The sequence below is a fragment of the Aedes aegypti genome, chromosome 2 (assembly GCF_002204515.2).
Source record: "Aedes aegypti strain LVP_AGWG chromosome 2, AaegL5.0 Primary Assembly, whole genome shotgun sequence".
In the NCBI taxonomy this organism is placed as follows: domain Eukaryota; kingdom Metazoa; phylum Arthropoda; class Insecta; order Diptera; family Culicidae; genus Aedes; species Aedes aegypti.
Genome location: NC_035108.1, coordinates 296336415 through 296357664, shown reverse-complemented (window position 1 = coordinate 296357664; position 21250 = coordinate 296336415). Strand labels below are relative to the sequence as shown.

At 37.3% G+C, this 21250-nt stretch overlaps 1 protein-coding gene across 3 annotated transcripts in view; it reads left to right on the top strand.

The window, feature by feature from the left end:
- The first annotated feature begins 3420 nt into the window (after nucleotides 1-3420).
- The window catches only part of LOC5566516 (YEATS domain-containing protein 2), a 466690-nt gene continuing 448860 nt past the window's right edge, over nucleotides 3421-21250 (top strand). Inside the window, exons 1-2 of one of the 3 annotated variants that reach the window (XM_021845459.1) lie at nucleotides 3421-4292; nucleotides 4453-5007. In XM_021845459.1, coding sequence (XP_021701151.1) covers nucleotides 4934-5007 — 74 coding nt within the window. In that variant the 5' untranslated portion in view covers nucleotides 3421-4292; nucleotides 4453-4933. Of the gene's footprint in view, nucleotides 4336-4449; nucleotides 5008-21250 lie in introns of all 3 variants that reach the window. The other 2 variants (XM_021845458.1, XM_021845457.1) reach the window with 2 other exon arrangements.

Genomic DNA, 21250 nt, shown 5'->3' with positions numbered 1-21250 from the left:
CGCGCGACGATCGAGTAGTGAAATGAAAAAGCGCCGCGGATCTTTAGTAGTGTTTGATCGAGGCGCTTGCTCTTGCGTGGGCGAGTGATGAACACATGTTCGGGGTACAATGCGTTTATCGAATAATATCGCGAATCCGATTAGGCGTGATTATATCATGGATCGCATCACCAACCATTGGTGACTCCCAGATCTTTACCTTATCCCACTAATCCAATATCCTTTCCATGACAACTGTGGAGATGCAGAGGTATACTCGGTTTCTAGTAACAATGGTTGTCTAACTAACATTCCTTCCCTTCCCTGATGACCGTAAGGACGTGGCCAGCGCCGTTATTGACTTTTAAAATGTGAGCTCTCGGTTTGTGCACATTGAAGAATAGTAAGCTAATCCCAAGCCCCATTCATAAATTCCCTGTGCAACTTCGATTGTTCTGGTCAATCACGGAGTTGCAACTACGAATTGTACGGTCATCTATGCTCATGAAAAACTTTCGTCCAATATTCTGAATTTATTATTAGATTTGTGGGGCCCCTAAAATGTGGAGGCCTGGGTGCCATGGCCCCCTCAACCCCCCACCCCCACCGTAAATGCGGCCCTGATTACAATACTCGATACCTCCCGATATTCGAAACACAAAACTAGTGCAAATGCGATGCAGGTCATCGAAGTTACCATTAACCAATTTTTTTTCTGACACGATCTAGAAACACAAAATATCGAGTAAGGGGTCATGCACCACAAATTACGTCACGCTTCCAGGGGGGAGTGGTCAAGTCCAGCGTGACAAGCCTTACAAAAATTTCGGAGGACTCATACAAAAATCGTGACAAAGGAGGTGGAGGGGGTCAAAAAAGCTGGAATTTAGCGTGACATAATTTGTGTAGCCTAAAGGCCCAAACGCAATGATAGCGGAACGGCAACGGAATGCGGAACCGGTTCGCCAGCATGAATCACACCATCTCAACTGCGCTGACAACGAATGAAATTGAACAAAAACTGGTTCGACAAGCTTGTTGTAGTTCATGCTGGCGAACCGGTTCCGCATTCCGTTGCCGTTCCGCTATCATTGCGTTAGGGCCTTAAGGGCGCTGCCATAGTAAACGCGTCGAGCGATGCGTGCGCGTGTGCGAGCCCGCAAAGCAGAATATCAACAGGAAATCCTTTGATCGCATCGCGTTCGCGGACGCGGACGCGTTACTATGGCCGCACCGTAAGGTATAGTTGATTGTAGAATGATTTGTACGATAAAAATATTAGGAGTATTTTTTCTTTAATTATAGAGTTAAAATAAGATTTATTGAATATTAAATTTCGATCAACCACGTGGTTTTCGCTTCTCGCTTGAAACACAATCACTAAACGCGCCCCGCCAACCAGAGACTGGACGGTCGGCTGCCTCATCAGCGGATGGATTTCTGGTGGCGGTGTAGCAGCACCGACGCATCGCGTCGTCACGTCGCGTCGTGGAAGCTTTCCCGTGCTTTGAGTTCGACCGACGCTCATCCCCACACACATATCCAAAACGCGCACCACCACCTTTTCATCCACGAAGTCGGATCCATCGGGTCAGCGTTCGGGCCGGCTTCTTTATGTACCCGAACGCGAAAGCTCCATCCCCGGTGCCATAAAAATGCCTTCTCGCTCGCACTCACGTCAATGATGGCCGCCAATGACCGAAGTATATTGACAGCTATAGAAGGTATGCTATACACGACTGTGCACTAGTATTGGTAGATAGTTATGAACTTTTTCGGAATTTGCATAGCGTTTGTTATATTTTAATGCAATTTTAGTAAATTTAGGCATTTAGGATAACAAAATATCGATGGCTTGGCAGAATAATTTGTAACGTATCCGATTGGAAGGTTATTCAATGCATTTGTTCTATTTATTATGAGTATTTTCCATGTTTCTCATGCAACCCATTACCTCCCTCAGAAATAACTAGCCGTGCAATTTGTTTTTTTATGTTACATACAAGAATATATTTACTAAATGTACATAGAAAGGCCTTATTGTACGGAATGCAAGAATTGAATCCGATATAATTTCTGAAATTTGACCGAATATCTAGTTCATATAAGAATCCCAAATACAAAGGAGTGGGAGTGACATTGAGTTCGGTTTTGAGTTAAGTATACTGAAAAGTTTAGAGCAGTACAAGACTATGTTTGGAAGATTTTCGATCGACCCTTTCGATATTTATAAAAGATAGGTATAATAAAATAAATCACACAAGGTGCATTTGCTTGTTGATTATTGTTCAGTGTAATTTAACTTTCAATAGTTGTTCAAATCTTACATCAGGATTTTCTTTATTTTCTTCCACTATGGTCCTGCTATCTGATTCTCCGAAGTGCTCGGAAGAAACGAAAAGATTCTTGGTATTTGTTTCCAAGTTTTAGCCCAAAAATGTTAGCCATCGGTTTCTCTGCACATTGATCGTTGGAAATCTATATGGAACGTAACCGATTCACATGGTTCTGCTTAGGGTTTCTTCGAATATAATTTGCTCCTGCATTTCGGAACATTACAATTCGACATTTTGAAATTTAAGCGACATAATAAATTATTAATGAAGATTTAAATCTGTAGACTCAATGGCATTTCAATTTACATAATGACAGCTCGTTTCGTAGTAACATTTGCCGAGCAATGATTTAAAATGTATTTTAAAAGTAGTTCCAGGGCACGGAAGAATATGAAATTTTGGATTCTGGCTCAATTTTTAACGTAGAATCATGATATGTAAAAAATTGGATACCCCTAAACAATCCGATTGAATAAATTGAATTTATATTCCGATTTCAGTACAAATCTGAAGAATTTTCATAACTATCTATTTTATCTGTGTGAGTATTTTGGTATTTTCGTGTAAGATAAACAAAAATGCAGCGTACCTTTAGTAGCTGTCAAAATACGTTGGCCAATGACGATGATCGCGCAACACAACAAACCGAACGATTCCCGATTGCTTCGTGTGGGTGTGTGAGTGCATCGAAAGCTAAAGACGTAATTTATTTGAATCTGTGGGCACTAATACGAACGAATGGACACTCACACTCATTCATGGCTGCCTCCTCTCGCTCTCGCACTCACCGCGTCCGCCCGTCCGTCGCATACTTCGTTGCGTGCATTTCTCGTCGTCGTTCGCCCACGAGAGTGTGAACGCGTCGTCTGTGGCAACCGTAGCGCATTTTTAGTACCCGAGACGAAACTAGATCCGGTGTAATTTTACACTAGGAAGGGCGTTTTTTGGCCGGTGGTGTGTAAAAGGTGTTTTAATTTGGCAAGTTTTTGGCCGAAAGTGTCGTTTCCGGTGAGATTTGGGGGTCGCGGGGGACTTTTTTGGTGCCATTGGCCGTTACCGCCCTTGCGCGTAGCAATACAACAACATAGCGTCACCTACGGGCTCAGCTGTTTCCCGCCACCAGAAATCGGCTGAAAGTCGGCAAAGTGTGTTGTGCGGATTTTTCGCTCTCGGTCTCTCTACTCGTGTGTCTCTCGAGCGAAGCAAGTAGTGTTGTGCCTCTTGTACAGCCCCAGGGGGTTATCCGGTGGCGTAGCGGGCGACTATATCTGAGAACCTGTGCGTCGTGTGTTCCTTAGGGCCTTTGGAAAAGGGGTTCTTAGCTTTTTTGGGTGTTTGCCCTCGGATATATGGAAAAAGTGGTTGACGTAGAATAATTTCTAGCCGAATCGAAGGAACCTGTGCATATTGCGTCGATTGCAGGGAAACAGAGGATACAACCCGGCGTATAAGAAAGAAGGGGGCTCATCTTGGTGTAGAAAATAGTGCGGAATGCGCATATCAAAGTAAGCTGTGAGAGTTTTAGAAGTGTCGCGAGTGATCATCCAAGTGAGCGAATTACGAGTCCCTTCAATATTGGATATATCGTCGTCACCAAGAAAAAACGTGTTTTCAGTGCCCAAGAGGTAAAAAAGTGTTATTTTGCGCGACATTAGCCTTTATTATACTCGGCGCTACAACTGAAGCCCTCATAAAACCCCACACATGTGGATCGCGTAGTGATTTGTGGAAGCAAGAAGGGCGAATGAGAGTGAGTGATTTGAGTAGCGTTTCCCTTCCCCTCGTCGCATTTGCATTGTTTTTACGGCTACTCCGTCCTTGTGCTCGCGGCGTGGCATCCTGTGTTCGTTGCGTCGTTTCGTGAGTTTCCAGCCTGCTGCCACCCCCGCGCCTACTTATCTATAGTGGAAAAGTAGCATCGGCAGCAACAACAATATCATCATCGTCGACATCCAATCCAAAAGAGTGTGGAAGTGGGTGAGTGAGTGAGAGTGAGAAGGGCAGCTCCAATCATAGTAAGGTAACAACAATAGTAGCAACAGCAGCAGTATTTACTGATAAGGAAAATAAATCGGCGTCGAAAGCAAAGAAGAAGGGTGGAAAGAGAGTGAATAATAACATCATCTACTACAAGCAGGAATCAGACGACGCAGAAGAAGAAAAAGTGTAGCTCCAAGAAAACAATAACAATAACACACCCTAAATACCATCGAAGAAAAAAAAATAGTGCAAAGTGCGTGGTGTTAAAATTGCAGCAACAAAAAACTCGGCGATTTGCTGAAAAGCGTAATTTTTGTGAAGCCGCATCAAGTGTGATGATTTTCTATTTTATTCCGCCAAAGCGTGTCCAAGCGGGAAATTTCATTATCATCGGCCATAGCAGGCTTTGCGACATCGGTGCATCGATGGTTTCCGAATCCAAGGAGGCCGTGGTCAAAAAGTGAACAAGTCGCTGCTCTTGAGAACAACCTGCGGAAGAAAGTTTTAACAGGTGAAACAAGAAAAAAAGAGGTGTGATTCTTGGAAGTGGAATAACAAGCAGTCTAGTGAGCGCGGGCTAGTAGTAAGAAGAGTGATAAAGAAGTTTCGGTTCGCACTGCCAAGTGGATTCATTCGATATGTCGGTAGTGGACGTTTGGAGTAAAGCGGACGACAAGATGCAGGACGTCATCGTCGAGGATGATGTAGTCAGGTGAGTGAATATCTGTTGGGATTGAAGGGGATTGTGGGTCTCAAATCATGATCCACATATGGTTAAATAGTTGAACATAAAAAATCGTTTATTTTTTTACATCTCGATAACTCTAGTTCTTGTTAGTTTTATTCCACATTTTCTCTGCTCCACATATTTCGATGTGTCTTTCAATGATTACTAGACCAGATTCAAAACGATCAAAGGACACTAGACCCCGGCTACCTGTTAACTATTTTCCGGTATCGAAGGGATTTTTATCTAGTATTCATCCGAAAATTGTTCTTTGTGTCGATCTCTCCCCGATGGTCCATCATCATCGAGATATAGAGATTCAATTGTAACTGAAACAGCCTACTTTCCTCAGCTGATTTTTGCAACTGATTTCAGTTTTTAACGGTTTTTCATTTCGATCGATATTCAAATGTACTTGTTCTGCATCTAGTTGCGTAAACTACTATTTCGAAGTACGCTTCTGACTAGACTGTTCTATCAGTTTGAAGATATAACATATCAAAGCCAATATTCTTACTGTTGATTTTATTTCAAGGCAATATTTTGATTATTCTACAAAGTTTAGCAAGTACATTTTAGGCACTCTTCATTGAAGTTTCAATCACCTTGAAAACGGTTGCAGTGTTGTTCAGACTCATATCCCCGAAAATAACTTTTTCCGAACTACGAAGCCACGAACTACTACAACCATGCTCTATCCTCCTGAGATAGAAAAGCAGATGGTTAAGCTTGAGTACTGCACACAAAATCGATCAATTTTGATCCCAGAGAGCCACAATTCAAGTTTCGGTTAAATGAAATGAGTGAGTGCGAATCATTTCACCGAAACTTGAATTGCGGCCCACCGAGATCGAAACTGTTGGATCCCATGTGCAACACTCAAGCCCCACCACCTCCCCCTCCATCTCAGGAATACAACGCTCAGTTATAACAGTTCATGGCTTCTTAATTCAAATTTCGGGGAAATGAGTCTGGTCAACACTGAACGGTTGTATACATAATTCTAGCTTGGGATAATCGGTTCCAAGGTCCATGATAAAAAAAAAAACAAACAAGTTTCACAGTTTTTTATTGAATTGATTCATAGGCTAAATTCTCATAGCACATTGCACATAAATTCTACAGAACCCTGGGAGGGATTTAAGTTTACGGCAATTGAACAGATATATTGCTGTTTGCATTTGAGGTGCAAATCTTGACTAAATGTCCTCCAAATGCGGTAACACAAACCAATCAAAGGACTCCTAGCTACGATTATATAATTCACCGCTGACCTAGATAGAAAAACCTATCTTTGACATCGCATTTCTTGTGAAAAAGCTTACCGCGTTTGGTGTTCCCGCATTTTATATTTGCGTTTCAAACGCACACAACAATATCACAAAATATTAGGCACCTTCTCAAAAAATTCTAGAAATTTTTTTCACGGAAACTAATATAAGGAAATCACAGAATGTTGAGCAAGTATTACATAGAATTTTTAACAGGAAAAAATTCGTGGAATCTCGGCATGGATTGCTACTAATTTCGGGAAAAAATACTCACATAATCTTGGTGAAGGTTTTCACATAATTCTAGATAGGCTTCTGACAGATTCTGATGAAAATGATTAATTCTCGAACTGGAATTCAAATTGAACATTTGGTGACATTCGACGGGATCCGAAACACATTTTTTAAAAAATCCAATGCAGCATTATTGTATACTCTTGGGCAGTATTCTCACAGAACCCGGGACATAAAGCTTACAGAGCCCCTGGTCTATATACCGTTGATTGTTTAACACACATTCAACTCTCCCTTACTCGATATCGAGTTAGAGAACCATAGAACAAGTTGTTTTTTTTTGTGGCTACCATAATGATGGTCCCTTGGATCTTATTTGCACTGGTTTTGTGTTTCAAACATTTTTCCTTGAAAGCTGTTTCTCATGTTTTCCGTTTAATAGAATGGTGCAAACTGTTCCAATTTACTGTTCCTCTAACAAACATTGAGCTGTTAACGTGAGATTTGCTGTGATTATCATGTTTTGCGAGCGCTGCCCACAAAAAGACACAAGTTTTTGAAACAGGGCTGGTGGGTTTTGAACCTTTATCAGTTTTCTCAGAAACATACAGGATCGATATGCGTAAAAGTTCTGAAATGGACAGTCAAGGAGATTCTTTTGGAGATGGTTCACATGTGTAAAACGACTCAGGCCGTACACAAAGCGCACACAACAATTAAGTGCTACGCGGAGCCGATTCATGATTTCTGCACCAGGATTTACTAGAAACGAACCTAAACTACAAAAACTATGTTTCAAGTCAAGGAAAGCAAAATAGACTGGTAAACATTGGAAAAACTAATCTTGTACAATGATGTTCTTCACTATTTGATAGAAAACGCCGATTTTCTATCAAGCTTGAACAGATATGTTACTAAACGGCTAAGTCGATCGAACACAAATTTATTGAATTAAAGGCTGAATTTTCACAAAAAACTGGGCATGAGACTAACACTGGTAGCGATTTGAGCAGATTACTGGTCCGTCTTTTTACAACAAATAGAGTCTTAGATAAGAGTTTCACGGAAATTTTAACGACACTGTCATGGAAACCTTAGTCGGAAAAAATAAACAGAGTCCTTGCCATAATTGCCACTGATAGCTGGACATACATCTTACAAAATCGTTGGCAGAATTTTCATATAAGCCTACGTGAATTTTCCTAAGGATTCTAGTAAATTTAGCTTCACTTCGAATTGCTCTGCTGTGCTATGTATCTGGGTTTATGAGTATTTCATTATTGTTAAAATTATTCCAATTGAGATCAGCTAAAAAGATGTCATGCTATATGGTAACAAAACAAAAAGTGTGTACAATTTTGGACAGAATTCCCACAGTTTTGAGGACAGGATTTCAAAATGAATTTTGGTCAAGATGCTGATGGTATAATCATAGAACTCTACGCATGACTCTCGCAAAATCTTCATAGAACCGGAGATATGGTTTTTCCAGAACCTTGACTTAATTATATATGAATTTCTGATAGAGTTTTAAAAACGATTCTCATGAAATTTTCACAGAATCCTGGGAGAGATTTTTGCAGAATTCTGTTCAGGATGCTCAATGCAGCAATTGTATAGTTATCTTTCTCACCAAAAGATTTTTTCACTAAATATCACAGTCACTTTATTAACATAAACAAAAATCTTAGAATTTGTTTCGAAGCCGGAGGAATAGAACTAAAAATAAAAATCGCAAGATGTATCTTGTTCAAACAAATCTCTGCAAGAAAACTGATTTAAGCCCCAGAATTTTATTCAAATTTTCAGAACGCAAGAATTTGACTGCAAATTTCTGTTTATCAATCTGGACTGTAATTTAGCTAATAGCTACTTCTGTTACTCTTTAACGAACGCTATTTACTGATCTGATACTCGGCAAGAATTTCCTGAGATCTCATATTAAGCTTGTGTAAAATGCTGGACAGTATTTTCACAGATTCCAGAACAGGATTTAAAAGTAAATCTTGAGCAATATTCTGACAGAAATCTGGGGTGAGATTCTACGCAAAATTGTAGGCAGGATTTTTCAGAATGCGAGGCATGATTGTTAGAGCACTCGATTCTGACTGAATCTTATGCGGCAGCATTCTGAGTAAGATTGATATGAACCTCAAATAAAAAACTGTTGCACTTTTAACAGAATACTGGGAGTATTATGTAGTATTTTATTCAAAATAAACCATTTTTTAAGGTACTAATCCTCAAAACTACTAACTGGCTCTCAGAAATCAGATAAATCAAAGAAGCAGAATTGAAATCAGTTTGACCGAGAAAGATTTTAGATTATAAAATGAAGTTTAAAAATTCTTTAAATCTGTAGGAAATAATAAGAAACTGAAAAAAATAAGAACGGGAGCTTAGTGATTTGGAAAATTCCGAACCAAAAGTTGTAATTAAAAAAGTCTGTGCCTCTTAGAATTTGGCCGCATATACACTAAGCTCATTTTACCGGTAATCAGTGAATTTCACCGTAATCTCAACAGCTGAACAGTTCGGTGAAATAAAATACCGTAATTTCGTCTGAATTTTACAGATTCCGGTTAATTTTTACCGAATACAGGTATACCTCGATTTAGTGGACCCTCGATTATATAGACCCTCGATTTTATGTACTTCGATTTTATGTACATTTTACCTCGATTTTATGGACATTAAAATTTCATGTTAATTTTTTTATGTTCATCCAATTCATAACATGCATTATGTAAACTTAAACAATGTAAGGGATTTAGGCTATGCTTTTAGAAGGGTTGAGTTATGTTTTGTTGTAAAATATTTAAAAAAAAATATTAATAAATATAAAACAAAGTTTTTACAAGATGGGAGAAGCTTAAAAATGAGAAGACTTCAGTTCGACTTACTCAACCCGTTTTTTTGGCTTTCGAGTGCTTTTAATTTAGATTTTGGGATTTTGTCCCAACTTTTAACATGTTGCCATTCACGACTTGCTTCAACTAAGTTTATAGTGATTTGTACGAATTTTAATTATCAATAATAAAGTTACCTCTTGTTTTAGGTTTGTTCCAAAAATCCCACAAATTCGCATTTCTCATTATGGGTATTTATACTTTTCAGAGATTGATTCAAGTGCTCTTCCAGGGTTTATCGAAAAAGGAAGAGTTGTTAAATCAAGCAAGAATTTATCAACAAATTACTCAAACGACTATTTATCTTTTTTCAGGATTATTTAGACGAACCTGCTGAAATTATTGCAGTAGTTTCTTTTTTTTCTATATATTCGATTTGAAGCACGACAATGAGGATAGATTTTGTTCAATTATTGGTACACGATCACTCCAATCGGTATATACGTTAAGTTTTTCAGAGGGTTCCATCAAAAGTTTTCCACAGTTCCAGGAGTTTTTTTTAGGACAACAATTTCTCAATGAAGTCGTTGGAAAATTGTTGAAGAAAACTTTATAGTGATTTATCTAGAAGTTATTTGAAAATTTCAAAAATGAATTCCCTCTATTATTTTATACGTTTGTTACTTGACACACACCGAGGAAACTGGTCATATTGGAACATCTCAAAATTAAAATATGAAATTTTGCTACAAGAAAAAGTTTTGCTTATATACGATATTCCAATGAAAACCTTTCCCAGAAATAAAAGAGTTATGAGTTTACTGTTGTAATATATTTGCTTTAGGTAGAAAAATATTTTCCGTATATTTTTTGAAATAGGTATATCAAGAAAATTGTCGTTTCGCCGGTCGTTTCGTTTCTCATCAATTCGTTCTTTTTATGTCGTAACAGGTCATCCTTGGGTCCGCTCAACGTTGATCAGCAGCAAAACCGCCAGAATATTATGCAGTTGAATGTCTAGGAAAGATAGTTAATCATTCTTACCTAAAAGATTTTAATCTTCAACCTTGTTCAAACCGCGATTTTACGGTGCAATAAAGTCAACATTAGATAGAAAACAGCGGAACTTTTTTTTGTCTCATGCACCAGTTTTTTTATTTAGAGTTATTGCAAAAGATATTTTTACATGTTTTAGAAACGCATTGTATCTTACAATATAGAATAAACCAAGAATTTGGTGTGAAGACGGTACGCATGTTGATGATACCGATTTAATACAAATTTAATCATGCAATTCTTACCAAATCATATTGTACATGGAAGTTTAACTCTTATTCTTCATGCTAGTTGGATTAGATCACTAAAAATTCGATAAATCATACACGCGGAGAAATAGATTGTACGGTCAACGAAAAATTGGGTCAAACTCTCAGGGCTAACAAACATTTTTGTTGAATTCAACCCGAAATGTTTGTTGGTTCTACAACCATGATTGTTGTCACTCAGTTTGACATGTTTGATAATCCAACTATCATTTTTGTCATGTTGACAAGTTTGTTGAACCGATAATGTTAGGTTAAGTATTGCTTTGATTCCATTTCAAAAATGTGAAAAAAAAAAACGTTTTCGAAAAGAATTCTTCACAAATGTATTGAATAATCGTTAATATGGAAAATTCATTATGTTTTGGATTAAATAGAAGTCAAATCTTATTTCCCAGTCTCATATTCTTATAATATTAAGCAACTTTTACGACGGCGAGTTAAACGCATTTTTCTAATATACCATTTTGATTTTTTTTAATGCAATATGTCCGCTTGATAGGATGCCGTTTGTGGAACCATAGCATTGGCAATAAATTCACTGGAATTTTTGAACCTATTCCTTGATTAAAATTTTACCGAGTCTCTCATCCCTTCGACACTACAACCTAGAGTACAAACGCGCGTGCACATAATTTAACAAACATCAAATGTTATAAATGATTTTGCATTCAATAAAACCAATTGTATCATTTTTAAATTATGAAAATAACGATGTTTTGATTGGTATGTACAAGGTGCAGTTTTTCTAAGCGTGTAGAAAATACATCGTTAATTTGACAAACCTTGATTATTGAAGTGTAGAAAATACATTGTTAATTTGACAAACCTTGATTATTGAAGTGACATGTTATAAGTGTTGTTATGACGAATTTGTGGATTTGAACACAACAGGCAGTTTTGCTAATTAAACCTTGCAAAATTTTCTATGCGTGATAATTTTATTTCATGTAAACATTAATAAAACCGGTATTTTGTACAAGTTTGATGATCTGTAGCTCAAAATTGTGACATGCTGGAAAACTTCCAAAATTGGTATCAGATTCAGCAACCCCTAGTTCACTGGAGACATATAATTTGATCCTTGAGATACGCAGAAATGTTATTGTTTTACGCTGTGTAAGGAATTGTAAATAAAATTTCAAATGAGTTTGGCTCCGTAATGCCTGATAGTGCTTGAGTCTTTTAAAAAAACAAAAAAGTATAACAGTTTTTGTCGTTTTTTTAATCATATTCTTATGAAAAACATGTATAATTTGAATTAGAATGCAATACTTCATTGACAGACTGATTTCATCAAGAATTTGTTAACTCAAGCCAACCTTGGAACATTGACCCTAGTATCGAAAATTAGTTTTTCAGCGATAATGATACATTCTAATGAAGCTTTAACTGAATAGAAAGCAAAAAATATAAAAAAGCAAAAAGCAAAAAACATAAAAATTTTGCTTCGATTTTATGTACAATTCGATTTTATAGACAATTTTGAAATCAAAATGTCCACTAAATCGAGGTATACCTGTACTGTAAACATTTACCATACTCCGTTAATTTATTTCATCGAACTGTTCAGCTGTTGAGATTTCACAGGAATCCGTAACATAACTTATATGCGTAAAATAAGTGATTTCTATTAGAAGAAAGAACATACATAGTGCATCATTTTGTAACATTTTTATCGAGCTCTAAGGAAAAAATACAAGACAAAATATTTCAGCTGAGTTATGCCATAAATTAAGTTAAGCCCATAAATTCTTTCCTAAAACAGACTACAATATTATAAAATAGACGATGTTTCCATTATTTGACTTATTTCTTGGATTTAAATTTGATAGTTGCTCAAACAATTTCGATAGGTTTGGTACATGAATAATTTGGTGGACTAATGCTTTTCAAGTTCTTTCATCAAAGTGAATTTCTCTGCTAAATCCTATTTGAACTAACCCGGTGCATTCAATCAACGTTTGAACTAAGGCTATGCTAAATTTCTCACTATGACAACTATGAAATGTGTAATCAACAAAACTATCTATCCTCCACTGACGAAGCACTAGCTCTAAGTCCTAGCCCAACATATCAGACTAAACACTATCTTGTTCTCTCGTTGGATCCAGTCGTCCACCGTCAAAGTGTCATGTTTCGCGGATTTTTTCCTATTCCGGCCAAGCATAGGCAAGACATCAGGATCAGCCACTCTACCCCTTAAGAAAGGAAAGCTAACAACGAGGAAAGGAGGAAGGTGTGCTCCTATGTGGGTATGTGTGTGAACAGGAAAAATCCAATGAATCCACGGGGTAAAAACTTCCGAATTGCGACCGAAGAAACACGCGGTTTTTCGGGTCATCGTTTTTTGTTTGTTTCGAACGATAAAACGTGGTGTGCTTGCTTTTTAGTGCTTGTTTCTGCACATTGGTGGTCTTCTTTTGATGACGACGAAGACGGCGGTGGCGAAGGTTTTCTAATTTTGTTCACGTTTTCCTTGGTTGAAGCCTAATCGTTTCCTTTTTTGCATATAGGTGGTGGCTTATAGGTATCTCTTGTCGCACGCAAGGTACGGCTGGACGTGTTTGTGTGTATGTGGGTATGTTATGTGTGTATATTTCGCAACGACACAAGACAGTACTTCTGAGAAATCTAATTAGGGCACAAACAGTTTCGGATGAATGAGCGTAGCAAAACGGAGCTAGATTTTGGACACGGACGATGCTTCTCATATAGGAAGCTTGCGAATTTTTAGAAATGAATTCGCAATCGTTCTAGAAAAGGTTTCGATTTTCAGAAACATTGTTTTGTTTTGTCAGCATTCGACAAAATCCTAACAAAGGATTCACTTGAGTTCTCAGTCAATATTGGGTTGAATCTTCAGTCAGGATTCAACTAAATCCTCAGTCAGGATTCAACTCAATCCTCAATTAGGATTCAACTAAATCTTCAATCAGGATTAAACTAAATCCTCAGACAAAATTCATCTGAATCCTCAATTAGGATTCAACTGAATCCTCAGTCAGGATTCAACTGAATTGCCAGCCAGGATTCAACTGAAACCTCTGTCAGAATTATTCTGAATCTTCAGTCAGGATTCTTCTGAATCCTCAGTCAGTATTCAACTGAATTCTCAATTAGGATTTAACTGAATCTTCAATCAGGATTACACTGAATTTTCAGTGAAGATTCAACTGAATCCTCAATTAGGATTCAACTAAATCCTCAGTCAGGATTCAACTGAATCGCCAATCAGGATTCAACTGAATCCTCTGTCAGAATTCTTCTGAATCCTCAGTCAGGATTCACTGAATTCTTCAGCCGAATCCTCAATCAGGATTTAACTGAATCCTAAGTCAGGATTTAGTCGAATCCTCAGTCATGATTCAACTGAATCCTCAGTCAGGATTCAACTGAATCTTTAGTCAGGATTAAACCGAATCCTCATTCAAGATTCAACTGAATCCTCAGTCAGGATTCAACTGAATCCTTAATTACGATTCAACTGAATCCTCAATTAGAATTCAACTGAATCCTCAATCAGGATTAAACTAAATCCTTAGTCAAGATTCAACTGAATCCTCAATTAGGATTCAACTGAATCCTCAGTCATTATTCTTCGGAATTTCCAGTCAGCATTCTTCTGAATCCTCAGTCAGGATTTACTGAATCCTCAGTCAGGATTCATTGAATTTAGGATTTAGCCGAATCCTCCGTCATGATTCAACTGAATCCTCAGTCAGGATTCAACTGAATCCTTAATTACGATTCAACTGAATCCTCAATTAGAATTCAACTGAATCCTCAATCAGGATTAAACTAAATCCTTAGTCAAGATTCAACTGAATCCTCAATTAGGATTCAACTGAATCCTCAGTCATTATTCTTCGGAATTTCCAGTCAGCATTCTTCTGAATCCTCAGTCAGGATTTACTGAATCCTCAGTCAGGATTCATTGAATTTAGGATTTAGCCGAATCCTCCGTCATGATTCAACTGAATCCTCAGTCAGGATTCAATTGAATGCTCAGTCAGAATTCTTCTGAATCCTCGGTTAGGATTCTTCTGAACCCTCAGTCAGGATTCTTCTGAATCCTCAGACAAGATTTACTGAATCCTCAATCCTGACTGAATCCTCAGCTTGGACTCAACTAGATCCGCAGTCAGGACTTTAGTGAACCCTCGGTTAGCATTGAACGGAATCCTCAGCTAGGATTCAACGGAATCCTCAGCTAGGATTCAACGGAATCCTCAGTCAAGATTCTACTGAATGTTTATTCAGAGCTTTAATGAATCATCAATTACGAGCCAACTGGTTCATATGCCAGGAATAAACTAATTCTTTAGTCAAGATTCAACAATCGCTCTATTCAAGATGATTAGTATTTCATTGATTATCAGACGTAATTTTTCAGATACATACAAAAATTGTATTGTTCAGACTCGAGCACTTAGGTAGACTCATTATTCAATGTTTCGACTAAAATTTCAACTCTCACCATTTACGAGACAAAAGTCTCCGAAACCTCATCGCTTTGTTCAGTCATCGACCGGTCCTGCTTCCAAAAAGAAGAATACAACAGTCAACAAAAATTTCCCCACTGCTGCTGCAGTTATCCACCTTATCATCTCCCTTTACTATTCTGATTGTCTCTGATGTCGCAGCAACTGTCTGTCGGTCCGTCCAACTCATCCTCCCAACTTACTGCTCACACTGCACTCTCCACATTCTCATCCTTCCGGACATTACGCTATATCGCTGCTCGCGTCTCGTGAACCTGCTCCTGCTGCAGGTTCCTCTTCTCCCTAAACCAAACTGGGAAATTGCAACCATCATCGTCATCGCTGGCGTGTCCTGGTCACCGCCAACCTCGCAATCCATCCCGTCCAACCATCCATCCATCCTATCCGCTTTTACGCAAAGTTCAGCACTTGAAATGTTCCCAGCAGCTGTACCTTCGCTTACTACACAACCCGGTTCCCTCTTGCCAGATCGATGTGCTGGCTCCCGTTGGAATGGGGCCACGACCTGCCTCCGTGACCAACCATGTGCTGGAGTGTGAGTGCGCAGCCTGCTTCGATTGTTGTGTGAGTCGGTGTATTTTTCCTATTATTATCCTTTCCCCGGCCACGTCCTCGCCGTCTTCGGGAGCAGAGCTTCGGCTGCACGATAGAATGGTGTGGTGGCCCATCATCATCATCATTGAGCTCGTTTATGTGCTCTGTACGATACACACCGACCCGTACCCTTGAATGGTGCGTATATCCGAGGTCCTCTTGCATATATGTATGGGTGTGTGTGACGTCTCTCTCTCTCGCTTTCGCCAATGGCGTTCAAAGGGATGCTTCAATCGGGAAGTGCGCTGTCACTTTCGCACCAAGAGCAAGATCGTAGTAGGCATGAATGGTAGCTTTTGGATGATGGTTGCTTTGCTTTTCTCCATAGATCTAGGTTTGTGCTCATGTATGTGTGCGCGTCTGTATGTGTGTCTGAAGACGAGAAACACATTTTCCAGGTTCAGTCAGCCTGGTAGACGAAACACTTTTGACATTTTTATCGTTGATGATTCCTGCTGATAAGCGAGAGAAGTGGGATTTTGCAATGTTTGTATCGCACCTGGTAGATGGGTATAGTCGTTTTCAGGATCCTCTTCCATGTTTCTCTTACAGCATACGAGTACAGAGAGTTACATCAAAATTTACTTCCTTTTAACTTCCCGAAATTTATCTTCCATTTGGTCCGAACTTTTGAAAGCAAGTTCATGTTGGGACAGCTATTCCTGAATCCCAGTTCTTCCCTTAGCGCAAACAGGGAAGTGTCGCAACATCTTCCACACTTGTGTATCGTACCTCTACCACCATGCCTCCATCTCAGCTTCCCGTCCAGCCTATGACACGACATTGTAATCAGATGTTTACAACCATATGTTGGTGTAATTGTTCCCTCCCCCTCTATAGTAGTCAAATCCCTCTCTACGGCCGTCGAGTCAAATCCCTAAACGGTACACGCACAAATACACTCTCACTTTTCAGCAGGCGTACGCGAGTTGAAGCAGAACTCTGAAAACACACAGCAGGCTGCGTAGATTACCCTTCGTTTTTCTGGACCGAAAGCCTAGTTGGGTTCAGTGGTGCCAGATTTACAGAACATTGATTCCATACTTGATACTTCGAGGAATTTTCAAAGATAGTTAAGGAATCCAAAATAACTGTAGATCCAAAGATATCCAATATATTTGTTCACGGTTTTCTGCAAGAATAGTTCTATAGATTTATCTATAGAATTCAAGTATTGCGTGATAGAACGCTTTGGGAATTCCTACTGGGCATATCTATAAGAATTTCATGAGCAATTCGTCTAAGAATTCAAACATAAATAATTTCAGAAAATTTTCAAATATTTCTTGTTGATGTTTTTTTACTTTTAGAAACTGTCCCAAAAAAACTCTTAGATGTTGATCGAAAACTTCTCTTGTGACTTCTATAAAAACATCATCGAAGGTTATTTCACAAATTCCTTCATTGAACCATATGAAGGTTAATCCTCATATTCCTCGAGGATTTTCTATTATTGGCAAAAAATGATGTATAGATTTCTTCAAATAGTCCCTAAGAAACTGCTTTAGGAATTGTTAAAAGGCTTTTCTCTTAAGAAATAAAATTTCGCATATTTCAGAGCTCAGAAGATTTCTTTCGAAACCCCTTCAAGGAATTCGCGTATTCTCATTTTATTTATTTAATTTTTCTCACTTTCAAACAATTCCCTCGTGGGCTTCTGCAGAAATTGTACTTAAAACTGTTTCTTACCTATTTCTCTGAGATTTGTTTAGGAATTAGTTCAAGATTTAGAAACTATCGAAGAAATTTGTTCTTGAAATTGTTGTAAAAATAAATCACTAATAGTAATGCCTACAATAAATCCTTTAGGAATATCTCAATGCGTTTATCCACTGACTATCTTAGTAATACGTCCAGCAACTCTAGCAACGATTTTGTTGTTATTTGATGAATTTGTTCGAACATTCTTGTAGAAATTTCTTCAATAGTGATTCAAGCAATCTTCCAGAAATTTTTACTAGCAAATTTTCCCGGATTTTTCCCACAAACACATTTTTCCATGAAAATAGTCAAGAATTACTCACAATATTTCATAAGAAATTTCTCCAATGATTGTTCTGAGTATCCATGAATTTTGAATTATTTCAACACAAAAATTCCTCCGAAGAAAGAAAGTTTATTAATTTCTGAAGAATTCTCTTAGGACTTCCTGTATACCTCCCAAAATTTCTCTTAAAACTTCTGGAAAGATATTTGAAATAATCTCAAATGGAAGATAAGATTCTACAGTGTAATCTATCTATTTCGAGTAGTCACTTCTATTGATTTAGGGAGGTATCAAACTAATAAAGACATAACTTCCAATACCTGAACTTTTTATTATTTTGACAAATAACAGTGGAAATACTTATTTCAACGTGGAAAATAGTAAATATTTAACGCTATCTACCGTCACCGTCACTTTAAGATTTGTCTTCAAAATATTTGAATTCCACCGAACTCAAATGGGTTGAAAACCTTCATAACGATCAAATTTATAAACTTTATCAACATTTGGAGGATATTTGAACATTTTTATGGAAATATACTACCGTCATAAGTATATTTGCCCTACGGTCCATAAGGTTTACATAAAACATGGGACAAGTAGGCGTAGAAGGGCAATATAGATTTAGAGAGATAAACACTTACTGAGAGATCAGAGTATGCTAACAAAGGGACCGCACAAGTAGGGGGAAATTTCGAGTTGCAGAATATTGAGTAAGGAGAAGTTGACTGTAAATGTTTTCTTCTGGAATTCGCCTTAAGGAATTCCACTATATATTACTTCAGCATCTTTTCCTGAAAGTAATCAATGAATTAGTACATGAAGATCTCAATGAAATTTCCTAAGGAGATGTTCAGGACTCCTGTAAGATTTCTTCAAGCAATTTTTACAGCGATTCCATTTAGAAAACCTTTCAACGCCCCCCACAACATCCGCTTGAGGATCCTTGATGTTTTTTTTTGAATTATTTTTTTTTATGAGAAAACTGTCCAGGCCTTTAGGGAATGTATCGTTTTCTAGAGAAGCTGTTTCAAGAATTCCTAAACGGGATGTCTACTTCCTGGAGAAACGTGGAAAACCTTTATTCAACCGTGGAAAGAATTTTATTCAACCTGGAAAAAAGCCTGGAGTCTTCAGGCTATCTCGGCCACACAGGAACTTTTTCAAAAGTTTTGGTACCTATTTCAATGCATGTCTGTAAAAAGTTTTTTTTTATGGGTAAGGTCCAAAGACATTTTAATCAAAATAGTCTAATGAAAAACCAATAAAAAAATTTAAACTGATTTTGAAAAAAAAATTGACTATTTGATATATATATATATATATATTTTTCTGGTTCAACATTCTAGAGGCTCAATAGAAACCTTCAGAGACTATCACATAACTATTTCTCCAGAGATTCTTTCTGGAATACTTTCAGGAACTTCACCAGGGATGCCACCAGCAATTTTTCAATAGATGCCTAAAGGATTTTTTTTCAGAAATTTGGTCCAGAAAATCCTACAGCACTCCTACACCACTACTTCCAGCATTTTCACAGAGATTACTCCGAGAAAAAAATATCAAGATTTCCTCCAGATGTGTTTCCTCTGATTTTTTCACCGATTTCTCCAAGTGTTACTTCTAGGAAACTCCTCAAAGGTCCTACAGAAGTTCTTCCCCTAAGGTTTATTCTAGAGTTCGACATTTTTCCAAGAAACCCTACGCTCATTATTCTAGGCATTTTAAAAGGTTTCTTTTAAAAATTCATCCACAATAACTCTCCGAAGTTTCTTTAAAAATCCTCACCACCCGTTCCACACCAGTTGATACTATAGCAATTATAAATTACTCTGATCATTTATAAATAAAATTCTTTATGTGTTCTGTCCGAATTTCTTCAAAAAGCCTTGTAGGGAATTATTCAGAGCTTCGATATTTTACAATCTTAGTAATTTATTAAGACAATTTTAGAAAGAAATTCATCAAGGCACCCAGGAACCCAGGAGTTCTTTCAGAGATTCTCGTAGGAATTCACCAAGATATACTTAAAACTCATATAAGTTCCATCAGAAGGATTTTCTTTAAAAATTGCTAGCGGAATTAATGAAAGAATCAATGGATATTTTTTTGGAGATCTTGGGACTTCCTTGAAAAATGTATGTAACGATTTTTGGAGGGATGCATGGTGGAATCTTCGAAATAATTTCTACGGCACAATGAAAAACCAACCAATATGATGAAAAAGCGTGTTTATTTCTTAGAAAAAATCCAGATTGAATTATTGAAGGTATCTAAATAATTCTTGGAAAAATTACATAAAAAGTTCGTAAAAATCACAAAACAAACTCCTGAAGAGGTCTTCGGAGTAATATGTGAAAGAAATTTGCAGTAAAACGAGCAGTAATACTTGCCAGTGATAATAAGCTTGTTTTTAAAAAGGATATTTTTTTCATATCTGATTTTGATGATCAAAGACATTTTCAGATCATTTTATAAACATTCTGGTTTTTCGTGGAAATTAAATAAAATTCACCAAATTTCTCTGATTATTTCGTATGTTTTTTACACATTTGAACAGTGAAAACAACTTTGAAATTTATCGTTAGATTTTTTTTGTTTAAGTTTTTCGAAGCAAAACTTTATATACTTAAAAACTAATTTGTAGTCACCTAAATGTAAACCATTCGTCATTGTTTATGTATTTTAGAGAGTTTTTAAACCTGCAGTTACCTTTTGAAATCTGGAAAAAACCTGGAAATATCAGGGAATTTAATTTCTGTAAATGAGTAGACAGCCTGATAAAGCTACTCGTCAAAACATCATTTATCCTTGGGAATACTTGGAAAGATCTCTCGTGGGGTTCTTGGAGGGATTCCTTGTGAACTTCCAGCAAAAGTATAGGAATTTAAAAAGAAATCCGGAGAAAATGCCAGGTTGGAGATATGTTTGAAAGTATCCCTGGTAGGAATCTTGGAAGGTATACATCAGAAAGCAGTTTGGATTTGAAAATAATAACTGAGGTAGCAGAATGTAGCAAGGATGAAGAAAGCTAAAAAACGCACTCAATTCTTAAGGTATTCCTACAAAAGTTAGATTTCCTGAGAAAACAAGAGCTTGATATTGTACAACTCTCAACAAATTTATCCAGGTTTTTTTAGCATTCGTTTAGAAATTTCCTTCTGGAATTTTCAATAATAAAATTCTCGAGTAATTCCTCCTAGGAGTATTGAAGTTTATCAGTTGAATTTCAGGGATACTGTAGAATGATTTAAAGTAATTATTCATAAATAAATTTACAGATTAATATGAGAACTGATGAAGAAATTGATACAAAATTTCTTCAGACATTTCTCTATGAGCCTCTATCGTATTTATTCGTTTAAATATATATCCTGGAATTCATATAAGAATTTCTCAGGAGCACCAGCAAATTAACGAGAAATTCTTCCAATGAGCTGAATTCATTTTCATGGAGTGAGTCATC